The sequence below is a fragment of the Ornithorhynchus anatinus genome, chromosome 2 (assembly GCF_004115215.2).
Source record: "Ornithorhynchus anatinus isolate Pmale09 chromosome 2, mOrnAna1.pri.v4, whole genome shotgun sequence".
In the NCBI taxonomy this organism is placed as follows: domain Eukaryota; kingdom Metazoa; phylum Chordata; class Mammalia; order Monotremata; family Ornithorhynchidae; genus Ornithorhynchus; species Ornithorhynchus anatinus.
The window spans coordinates 86,889,998-86,902,539 of NC_041729.1; the positions used below are offsets into that span (position 1 = coordinate 86,889,998).

The 12,542-nt window shown below is 46.9% G+C and overlaps 1 protein-coding gene across 1 annotated transcript in view; it reads right to left on the reverse strand.

Moving 5' to 3' along the window:
• ECT2L (epithelial cell transforming 2 like) overlaps positions 1-8,500 on the reverse strand; it is a 68,319-nt gene extending 59,819 nt beyond the window's left edge. Inside the window, 2 exon segments of the mRNA XM_039911167.1 lie at positions 475-652; positions 8,416-8,500. Coding sequence (XP_039767101.1) covers positions 475-594 — 120 coding nt within the window. The 5' untranslated portion in view covers positions 595-652; positions 8,416-8,500.
• Between the last annotated feature and the right edge of the window lie 4,042 nt (positions 8,501-12,542).

Sequence of the window (12,542 nt, forward strand, 5' to 3'; positions counted from 1 at the left end):
GTAAGCATTGGGGTAGACCCAAGCTAATCAGGTTGGACACAGTCCCTCTCCCTCATGGGCTCAGTGTCTTAATCCCCATTTTACAGATGAGGTAACTAAGGCACAGAGAAGTGAAGTGACTTGCCCAAGGTCAGAAAGCAGAGAAAGGGGGGATTGGAACCCAGGTTTTCTTGACCCCCAGGTGGGTGCCCTATCCATTAGGCCACACTGCTTCCCCAGCCAACCTGGTCTGTCAGCCACCGCCTTGCCACCCAGCCATGCACCCCAGTCCACCCCGCCTGCCACACCTCGGGTCCCGTCCTGGAGCTACGTGGGGCTCGCTGGCCAAGCCCAGGACCCGGCAGGGGCCCCCACGTTGCCCGTGGACCGGCACTCCACATCTGTGTCCGGCCGGTGCTCCCCGCCCAGGGTGGCGAAGGGGCGCGGCCCCTCTCCGGAGCCCGCCACCACTGCTCAGACCAAAATGTAACTCACCTGCTTATTGCAGGGTTTGTTGATGAGAGGCGTCCAAGCACTGAACCTTGTGTCCAAGCCCTCAGTGGCCTGCCTTCTGCCAGAAGATGCCCTCGCGGACATCTCTGGCAAGAAGTCCATGTCGAGGTCTCACCGGCCAAAGGCTCGTTACAGGACTCAGACCTTGATTAAAGTTTACCTAGAAACGCCAAAGGAACCATGAAGCTTTAATGATGCAGTAAAAATTCCTACAGTCAAAACCCCATATATCTGGAAAACTGTTGCCCGGACTCAGGGCCACCCCATAGGGGGAGAAGGATAGGACCAGGGCAAATAACTACATGAAGTCCCCTCACTGTGTTTGAGATGGTCTCAGAGGACCCACCACTAAGCTACCTCCCACCCCTCCTTTGCCAGAGATGCTCAAGACAGACTAAGCCAGAGTCACTCTTTCCCTCTTACTCCCCTTACCAGTCATTCCACTAAATTGATCGAACTTCTGTGTGTACAGCACTGTACTAAGCTTTTAGGAGAGTAGAATGGAGTTAGCAGACATGAGCCTGCTCTCAAGAAGCTCACAGTCCCGAAGGGCGACAGACGCTAGGGTACATTTTAGGTAGGAGGAATCCATAGAATATAAAAATATATACTTAGGTGCTTCAGTGAGGTGAGGGTTCTTTAGTGTTTAGGTGGTGGGCAAGGGCTTGAGTGGCAGTTGGGAGAGATGCAGTGGAGATGTGAGAGATTAGGAGTTTGACCAACTAACATTTGCCCTGAGGAGCAGCAGAAAGACCTGGGAGAGAAAGAGTCAGACGAGGGAAGTTTTGGAGAGAGGGGAGGGGGATCATGGAGAGATGGGGGGTGGGGGGCAGCCTCTCCCCAGCAAGGTCCTCACAGGACCTCTGCCTCTATCTCCCCAAGCTCTCCTGAGCTGCCTCCTTACCGTTCTCACCACAGTTCCATCCTTTCCCTCTTCCTTGACACTCCCCTCTCCCTTCCCTGTTCTTCCCTCTTGCTGTTCCATGGAGTCCTTACACTTTTTACAGTTTCAGTTTTTAAAAAAATATTTATACTTACTCTTTAATGTCCATCTCCCCCTTAAGATTGTAAACTCGTTGTGGGCAGGGAACATATCTACCAACTCTGCTGTATCGTACTCTCCCAAGTGCTCTGCACAGCGTAAGCGCTCAATAAGTACGATCGGTTGAAAAGTTATAGTTTAAATGTTTTATTGAATTGATTTGCATGATACCTAGCAATCATTTTAATGAAAAATGCGAGGATTTATTAACTTACCTGTGAAGCACTCTAAGCTTCTCAAAGACAGGAGGAGCAAATTCAAGTTATTATTGCCAACTGAATTCAGCGCTATTACCTCTGATTGTGATTTCATCAGTTCTCCTGCCTCAACCCAGTACAGACTCGCTTATTACTTTGACAGGAAACTTGGAGAAAAAATATAGGTTCTTTAGGAAGTGCTGTTGAAGTCTCAGGAAGCAACTTGTTTCTTTCCAGGTCCGATGCCCTGACCCATGCAAAAACCCAAGATAACCAGAAACTTGTCACTCTGGACTAGGACTCCACCTGCCTGCATTTTAGAACTCAGCAGAGTGAAAGAGAATGCAAAGAATAATGATAATTAATAATTATGGTATTTGTTAAGTGATTACTATGTGCCAGGCACTGTACTAGGTGCTGGGGTGGAGACAAGCAAATCAGGTTGGACACGGTCCCTCTCCCACATGGGGCTCAACAGTCTCAATCCCCATTTTACAGATGAGGTAGCTGAGACACAGAGAAGTGAAGTGTCTTGCTCAAGATCACAAAGCAGAGAAGTGACAGAGCCGGGATTAGAAATCATGATTTTCCGACTCCCAGGCCCGTGCTGTATTCACCCACCCTGTTGCTTCCCTAAGAGGAAGCAGGCAATTCCAACAGGGAGAGTCTGTTTGTGAAGGTGGGGCCTGCTAGCCCAGGGAGGAGCTGTATATTGGGAGGCTTTTAGACTTGGAAGCACATATTTTGTGAGGTTGGTTGGGCCTCCTTGCTGATTTACACTAAACAAGGATTAAACTAAAAAAAAATCTCGACCTTCCTACATTGAGCACACCCCAAAGATGGGCTGGGCTGCGGGGAGGCTGGCGGGAATCCACCTGCTAGCTCTGCGACGGAACCGGGTTCGCTGACAGGAGAATGGGCCAGGGCATTGTTTAATCCATAGTACAATGGGAAGGAATAGAAAGAGAGATTGTAGACTGAGATTTTAAACTGCGTACCCGGAGATTAACAGAGAGATAGAGGTTTGCAACATGTACTTGGAGCCAGATTTCTACAGCTTGGGACTAATCAAGCGATCACAGTTATTTACTGAGAGCTTCCCGTGAGCAGAACACTGTTGGAAGGGTTTGGAAGAGTACAACAGATTGGCATATATGACTCCAAATTTACATGAAGACAGGCATTAAAATACATTAGGATTAGGGGAAGCAACAGAGCATAAGGAAGGAAATGTACGTAAGTGCTGTAGGGATGGGGTGAGGGTATCGTGTTTAGGGGGCAGGGACCTAAGTGCACAGATGATGCAGGAGTGAGGTAGAAGAGGGTGGGAAGGTGAGGCGACCTGTAGCCTTTGGCTTTTGTTTGAACAGAAGGTGAAATTAATTCCATAAGAAAATTTCTTTAGGTCCGGGACCTATTTTATCCCAGACGTTGCCTAAGCGGAGAGAGCCCATGTCTGTCTGACCCGATTATCTTGTATCTATACCAGCTCTTAGTACAGTGCTTGGAATATAGTGCTTAACAAATACCACTATTATTGTTATTGTTTTTATTATTATTCATTTATTTAGTCAGTCAATTGTATTTACTAAGCACTTTCTGTGCACAAAGCACTATACTAAGCACTTGGGAAAGTACAATACCACGATAAACACTGACATTCCCTGCCCACAGTGAGCTCACAGACTAGAGGCGAGTAATTATTATTATTATTATTGATTATACATAATATCCCAGCACTATTGCTATTATTAATACATAATATCACAACATGGAAAGCTGCTTCTGGAAAGCTTGGTTTCACAAGCAAAAACAAATCAGCAGCCAGAGAGACAGACAGAGAAATGCAATCACACACAGAGAGACAGAGTTAGCAACTGATAAGAACAAAAGCAGTAAACAGAGAGACTTTCCTCTGGGAAATCCCATAGGAAAACTATGCTCTTTCCCAGGCCTTCCCAAGGGGTGTAACTCACTACCAACACTATGAGCCCAATGTGGGACATGGACTGGGACCATGTATCTACCCCAGTGCTTAATACAGTGGCTGGCACATAGTAAGCGCTTAATGTATACCATTAAAAAAAAAAGCTCTTTGAGGGTAAGCATCATATTTACTAACACTTTCCAAAGTGTTCATTAGAGCCTCTGCACAGAGTCCATGCTCTAAATAAATGCTACAGATTGAGAACCTGGGCAAAGAAATAGATTATAGTGCCGGTGGTTTGAACAGCACCACTGTCCTCCCCCGTCTCTGCCAACTCCGTGTTCTGCTCCTCGCAAATTTCCCTTTCAACTCTATCTCCTTTGCAACACTTCCACCTCTTGCTAACCTTTTCCCTGCCAAGAACTCCTTCTTGAAATTCTCCAAACCAAGTCCCTCTCCACTCTCCATGCCCCCCCTAAAAATCCAACACCTCCAACTCTATGGCTATATCACCTTTCATCTCCTCGTGTGTAGATGCTTAGCTACTTTTGCTTACAATCGGGGTATCGTACTCAACAACGGCTGAGCAAAATGGTGAGGGCGGAGTGGTTTGGGCTTTAGTTGAGGTCTTGGAGATATCTTGCTCAGTGACCATACACTGGGACCCACTCCCCGATAGCCATACTTTATTTACATGAATGTCTTTCTCCTCCTTTAGGCTGTAAGCTTGTTGAGGGTAGGGAACTGGTCTTCCAACTCTGTTATATTGTACTCTCCCAAGCACTTAGTACAGTGCTCTGCACACAGTAAGCACTTGATGAATATGACTGAATGAAGGACAGTGCAGCATACACACTTATTATTACTGCAAAACCACTCTGGCAGCAGAGCATATCCTTTTCCTGATAACTCTTGGTGAGCAATGCTCACTTGAATGGGAATGTGTCTGTTATCTTGTTACATTGTACTCTCCCAAGCACTTAATACAGTGCTCTGCACACATTAGATGCTCAATAAATACGACTAACTGAAAGGCTAAGGGCCAGAATATATGAATGTACTTTCTCCATCTCGTCTACCTCCCTGCCGGCTCTTTGCCCATAATCTCCCTCTGTCCTGGAGCTCCCTCCCGCTTCATATCCGACAGACCATCACTCTCCCCTCCTTCAAAGCCTTATTAAAAACACATCTCCTCCAAGGGGCCTTCCCCAACTAAGCCCTCATTTCCCCTACTCCCTCTCCCTTTGCTGTGGGCAGGGATTGTCTCTCTTTATTGCTGCTTTGTACTTTCCCAAGCACATAGTACAGTGCTCTGCACACAGTGAGTGTTCAATAAATACGACTGATTGAATGAATGAATGTACCTAACCGTAATTCATTGTTATGCTTGTCTCCCCTTGTAGACTGGGACAGGGCAGGGAACATGTCTACTAACTCTGTCATATTGTATGCTCCAAGCACTTAATACAATCCTCTGCACACTGTACGCACTCGGTAAGTTCATCAGTATCTATATTTTATCAATAGCAACATGTGCACAAATGTGCCAAGCACCAACAAAAACCTAGACATTCCCCCGCTCTGTAGTTTTTCTAACGACTACCTAAATGAATAGTCATTTATCTGGAATGTCGCTGAAGATCTCTCTCGAGGATTATTACTTATCTATGGGGCAACGGTCAATCAGTCCCTCAGTGGTAGTGATTGAGCACTTACTCTGTGCAGAGAGCACTGTACTAAGCGCTTGGGAGAGGACACTGAAATAGAGTTGGTAGACCCAATCCCCGCCCACAACAAGCTTACAGCCTAGAAGAGGAGACAATCAACCAATCAATCAATTGTATTCATTCATCCATTCATTCACTCGTATTTATTGAGCACTCACTGTGTGCAGAGCACGCTACTAAGCTCTTGGAAAGTACAATTCAGCAACAAATAGAGACAATCCCTGCCCACAACAGGCTCACAGTCTAGAAGGGGGGAGACGGGCATCAAAACAAGTAAACGGGCATTACTATCAATAAATAGAATTACAGAAATATACACATCATTAGGATAAAGAAATAGAATTATAGATATGTACATATATACACAAGTGCTATGGGAGGGGAGGAGGGTAGAGCAAAGGGAGAGAGTCGCGGAGGGAGCAGAGGAAAAGGGGGGGCTTAGTCTGGGAAGGCCTCCTGGAGGAGGTGAGCCTTCAGTAGGGCTTTGAAGGGGGGAATTGTATATACTGAGCACTTACTGTACGCAGAGCACTGAAGACGGACATTAATATGAATTACGGATATGTACTGCAGAGCTGAGGATGGGATTAATATCAAGCGCCCAAAGGGTTCAGATTCAAGTGCCCAGACAAGTGCATTCCGACTTCCTGAGATAGTTGGTATGACGGTAATAATGCTAAGGATTAGTCTCCAGATAAACCTCCAGTGGAGTGTACTAGATCCAGCATACTAGACAATATTGTGAAATAAAAGTGATAGTATTTATGAAGTGCTTACTATGTACAGAGCACTGTATTGAGTATTAGGAGAGAAGACACAAGTGGGAATTAGACATGGATCCCGTTTCTCCGAGGGAGCACAGTCAAATTGAAAATTTCTTCTTTCAATGTTTTATCATTCTTACCCCAGACAAGATTACAGTTGACAACATTCAATTCAATTAATAACTGCAATACTACCCAGCATCAAACTCACCCTAAGCACCCCACCACAGAAAATGGACTTTGAAAAGAAAAATAGCTGTACAAAGCTCAGTGAAATAGGGGATTGATCATCTCTTCCTTTTCAGTTGCCCCTTTTGTAATAAATGACATTTGAAAGCTCCCTATCTGCCAACTCTCAAGTGAATCATATAGATGACTACCTATTTTAATTGTCGATTCAATATTACCAATGTACTGGGCTCCATTGTATTTTAGCTGCATTAGGTACTGAAAGATGAATCTTTCATCTCCACTCAACAGAAATATCATAATAATTGTTGTAGTTGCTAAGTGCTTATTATGTGTCGAGCACCGTTCTAAGAGCTGGGGAAGATGCAAGATAATCAGCTCAGAAACAGTCTCTGTCCCACACAGGGTTCCCAATCTAAGTAGGAGGGAGAACGTGTACTGAATCCCCATTTTACAGATGAGATTGAATCCCCGTTTTACACGTGGAGGAGCCGGGATTAGAACCCAAGTCCTCCGACCTCCAGGCCCATGCTCTTGCCACTCGGCCAAACTATTCCTCGGCTTGGCATAGGGGTGATGGAAGGGCAATTCTGAGCTTTATTAGATTGGGGCTGTGCTCCCAGGATGATAGAATAGCAGCGGGTGCTGAAAGTAAGGGAGCCATCAATCTCTTGTGGACTCTTGCCTTTGGCGACTGTAAGCTTCCTTCCTCCCCTCATACAGAACATGGAAGAGATCAAACACGTCGGCCTCTCCTCCTCGTCAAGTGAAAACAGTCATGCTCATCTGTGACTAGGCCAAGGTAGAGCCGAGGACAGAGGAAACAGGATTTGACCTCCCCTCCTCTCCAGAGTCACTCCGCATGAGGGCCGAGTGGGCCGACGGGAGGCTGACGGTAAGTTTATTAGTATCTTTATTTTATCAATAGCAACACGTGCACAAACGTGGCAAGCACCAACGAAAACCTAGACCTTCCCCCGCTCGAACGACTACCTAAATTAACAGTGATTTATGTGGAAGGTCGCCGAGGATCTCTCTCTGGAGGATTAGCACATTATCTATGATGTCAACCGGGGCAACGGTCGATCGATCCCTCAACGGTGGCAGAGCAGGGGGGAGTCATCGTCTCCTTCGATGCCCACCGCCCTCTCTCTAGGCCAGCCGTGAGATTCGAGCGACTCGGTCTGGGGGAGGTTGGGATGGTGGTTTCACGGGGTCCTCGAGAGACAGGGAAATGGGACCCTTAAGACTGATTAGACCGTGAGCCCGTCAGACGGCAGGGACCGTCTCTATCTGTTGCCGACTTGTTCACTCCAAGCTCTTAGTCCGGTGCTCTGCACATAGTAAGCGCTCAATGAATACTATTGAATGAATGACCCTTCGAAAAGTTGCAATTTCCTTGAATGGACCAGTGGTCTTTGCCCAGTTATGCCAACTCAATATCCCACCTCCTGAGCAGCGACATACGCAGAGACGCGAAGGCCTACAGAAATGGGGTATCGTTTTAGGCTGAAAGTCCCAAGAGAGACAGAGACTGTTAACCCCCCTTGTGTATTTTCTCCCCGCGCTAAGAACGGAGCTCTGCTCACAGTAAGCACTTAAGAAATACTATCACTGCTTATAATAACAATAATAGTATTATCATTATTCCCCTGCATGTCCCCCCAGCGCTGAGAACAGTGCTCCGCCCCTAAGAAGAGCTTAACAAATAGCAGCATGATGATCATTATTCCCCTGCACGTCCCCCCAGCGCTTAGCACAGTGCTCCGCACCTAGGAACTGCTTAAGAAATAGCAACACTATTATTATTTGTAGTATTTATGGAGCGCTTACTAGGTGCGGAGCACTGGACTAAGCGCTTGCAATGAACAAGTCGGCAACAGGGAGAGACGGTCCTTGCCGTTCGACGGGCTGACGGTCTAATCGGGGGAGACGGACAGACGAGAACGATGGCGATAAATAGAGTCGAGGGGAAGAACGTCTCGTAAAAACAATGGCAACTAAATAGAAGCAAAAGATTATGGCAGATGAGGGAGAAGGGCCGAGGGTCGGCGCTGGGTTAAGCGCCGGCCTTTACCTCCGGGCCGCGTCCGCCCGCTGCGTCTCCCCGGACACCGCCCGCCCTCGACCGCCCCCTGCCGTCCGCGCCCGCCCTAGCAGCGGGGGAGGGGGCCGGGGCTCCGGCCGGTCACGTGGGGCGGCGCGGTCACGTGGGGCGGGCGGGGCGCCGTCCCCGCGCCTGCGCAGAGCGGCTCTGGGCCCCGCCCCCTCCTCCCTCCCTCAGGCAGGCCGTCCTTCATTCACTCAGTCACTCAGTCACTCATTCATTCACTCAGTCAGTCAGTCAATTCATTCAGTCATTCACTCAGTCAGTCCATTCTTTCATTCAGTCAGTCAGTCATTCACTCAGTCATTCTTTCAGTGAGTCCATTCTTTCATTCAGTCACTCCCTCAGTCAGTCATTCTTTACATCAGTCCATTCATTCAGTCAGTCATTCACTCAGTCAGTCATTGTCAGCCGGTCATCCATTCATTCAGTCAGTCAGTCATTCAACTGGTCATTCCTTCAGGCAGTCCATTCATTCATTCAGTCATTCACTCAGTCATTCAGTCAGTCAGTCATTCAGTCAGTCAGTCATTCTTTGTCAGTCCATTCATTCAGTCAGTCATTCACTCAGTCACTCATTCATTCACTCAATCAGTCACTGTCAGTCGGTCATCCATTCATTCACTCAGTCATTCAATTGGTCATTCTTTCAGTCAGTCCATTCATTCATTCAGTCATTCACTCAGTCAGTCAGTCATTCAGTCAGTCATTCTTTCAGTCAGTCCATTCATTCAGTCAGTTATTCACTCAGTCATTCATTCATTCACTCAGTCAGTCAGTCGGTCAGTCGGTCATTCAGCCAGTTATTTATTCAGTCAGTCAGTCGGTCGGTCATTCATTCAGTCAGTCATTGTCAGTCCATTCATTCATTCATTCATTGTTAGTCATTCAGTCCATTCATTCACTCAGTCAGTCAGTCAGTCGGTCATTCATTCAGTCAGTCATTGTCAGTCATTCAGTCCATTCATTCAGTCATTGTCAGTCCAGTCATTCATTCAGGCAGTCATTCACTCATTCAGTCATTCGTTCATTCATACGGTCAGCCAGTCATTCATACCAATAATGATGGCGTTTGTTAAGCACTTACTACGTGCCAAGCACGGTTCTAAGCGCCGGGAAGGATACAAGGTGATGAGGTTGTCCCACACAAGGCTCACAGTCTTTCTCCCCATTTCCCCATTTGAAGTTCAGTGACTCGCCCCAAGTCCCACAGCTGACAAGTGGCTGAGCCAGGATTGGAACCCACGACCTCTGACTCCCAAGCCCTGACTCTTTCCACGGAGCCAGGCTGCTTCTCTATATTTATTGAGCGCTTGCTGTGTGCGGAGCACTCTACTAAGTGCTTGGAAAGTCCAGTTCGGCAACAGATAGAGACAATCCCTACCCCACAGTGGGCTCACAGTCTAGAAGGGGGAGACAGACAGCAAAACAAGTAGACAGGCATCAATACCATCAAAATAGATAAATAATAATGATAATGTTGGTATTTGTTAAGCGCTTACTATGTGCAGAGCACTGTTCTAAGCACTGGGGAAGATACAGGGTCATCAGGTTGTTGGTATTTGTTAAGCGCTTACTATGTGCCGAGCACTGTTCTAAGCGCTGGGGTAGACATAGGGGAATCAGGTTGTCCCACATGGGGCTCACAGTCTTCATCCCCATTTTACAGATGAGGGAACTGAGGCACAGAGAAGTTAAGTGACTTGCCCACAGTCACACAGCCGACAAGTGGCAGAGCTGGGATTCGAACTCACGAGCTCTGACTCCAAAGCCCGTGCTCTTTCCACTGAGCCACGCTGCTTCTCCATCCCACGTGAGGCTCACAGTTAATCCCCATTTTACAGATGAGGTAATTGAGGCCCAGAGAAGTGAAGTGACTTGCCCCATCCACTTCTACACCAAACGGAAAGTCTTTTTACATAGACTTAAAGGCATTCAATCAGCTCTCTCATGCTTCCTTGCTAGCCTCCCTGAATTCCTACTACAGCCTAATCCACAGACTCTGCTCCTCTAACACCAACATCCTCTTTATAGCTCTGTCTCATCTACCCCACCATCACCACCTTGTCCGCATTCTCCCTAGGGCCTGGAACTCTCTTCTCTTTCATACCTGGCAGTTCATCACTCTCCTCACCTTCAATCCCTCTTAAAATCACATTTTCTCCAAGAGGCATGATCAGACCAAGCCCTTTAGATAGACACATCATTAATAAAATAGAGTCATAAATAATATATACAAATACGCACAGTGCTGAGGGGAAGGGGGAGGAGCATATTTATTGAGCACTTTCTGGGGTCAGAGCACTGTACTAAGCGCTTGGAAAGTCCAATTCAGCAACAGAGACAAGCCCTACCCAACAACAGGCTCACAGTCTAGAAGGGGGGAGACAGACAACCAACCAACCAGGCATCAATGCCATCAAAAGAGAGAAATAGAATTATAGCTATATGCACATGCCTTCCCCCCCAACATATGACCAACTGCACGACTGCCCCCTGCCCACCTAGAGTTAATCAATCAGTCATATTTATTGAACATTTACTGTGGGCAGGGCACTGTACTAAGAGCTTAGGAGAAGACAAAGCGACAGAGTGGGGAAAGGCCTCTTGGAGGAGATGGGATTTTAATAAAGGTTTGAAAGAGGGAAGGGTGATGGTCTGGCTTATAGGAAGGAAGCCAGAGGCAGGACATGGGGGTGAGGGGTAAGAGTGTTGCCCTGACTTGCTCCCTTTGCTCCCCCCCACCCTTTCCCCACCCCACAGGACATTATATATATATATATATATGTGTGTGTGTCATTTTTTTCTGTATAATGATGTCTATTTGTATTGATGTCTGCCTCTCCCCCAACCCCCCTCTTCCTCAGCTCCGTCCCCTCTGCGTCACCTCGACTCGCTCCCTTTGCTCTTCCCCCACCTCCCCACATCACTTATCTATATAAGTATATAGTTGTATTCAGTTATATTGATGCTATTGCCTGTTTGTTTATTGCGACGTCTGTCCCCCCCTTCTACACTCTGAGCCTGTTGTGGGCAGGGATTGTCTCTCTTTGTTGCTGAATTGGATTTTCCAAGCACCTAGTACAGTGCTCTGCACACAGTAGGTGCTCAGTAAATACGAATGAATCATTGTGGGCAGGGATTGTCTGTTGCTGAATTGGATTTTCCAACCACTTAATACAGTGCTCTGCACACAGTAAGCGCTCAGTAAATACGAATGAATCATTGCGGGCAGGGGTTGTCTCTCTTTGCTGCTGTATTTTAATTCCTAAGCCCTTACTACAGTGGTCTGCATACTGTAAGCGCTCAATAAATACAATTGAATGACTGAATAAGGGGCAGATGAGGAGCAAAGCAAAGCGAAGTGAAGCTGCTGGGCTGTGGTAGGCAACCAGCCAAGCAAGATCGGAAGGGGCAAGGTGATTAAGTACTTTAAAGCCAATGGTAAGGAGTTTCTGTCTGCTGTGGAAGAAGATGGGCAACCTCTTGAACTTCTTGAGGAGTGGGAAAACACGAGCTATTTATTAGAAAAATGATCCGGGCAGCAGAGTGAAATATGGATTAGAGTGGGGAGAGGCAGGGAGGTCAGCTAGGAGGCCGATGCAGTAATCAAGGCAGGACGGGATAAGTGCTCGGATCAACACGGTAGCAATTTGGAGAGGAAAGGGTGGGTTTTAGTGCTGTTATGAAGGTAGAAGCAACAGCAATCGTTTTGTGTGCGGAGCACTGTAGTAAGCGCTTGAAGAGTACAATGCAACAGAATCAGTGGACACGTTCCCTGCCCATAACAAATGCGTGAGTTGAAAGATAAATGGCTCTCTCTTCCCTTTCTCCACACTGCTGAGAGCTTGTGTGCAGAGCACTGTACTTAGCACTTGGGAGGGTACAATAGAACAGAGTTGGTAGACACGTTCCCAGCCCACAAGTTTACCATCTAAACTCAGTCCCCAGCCCTTTAAAATTATCTAATCACACTTGCAGATTTTAGATCACCTTGTCTAAACTTTCTGTGGTTTCTTTACAGGAGTTGATTGTACGAGTAAAAAGGAAACTTAATAGGAAAAGCCTAAAAGATGAGGTAACAGGGACCCACATAT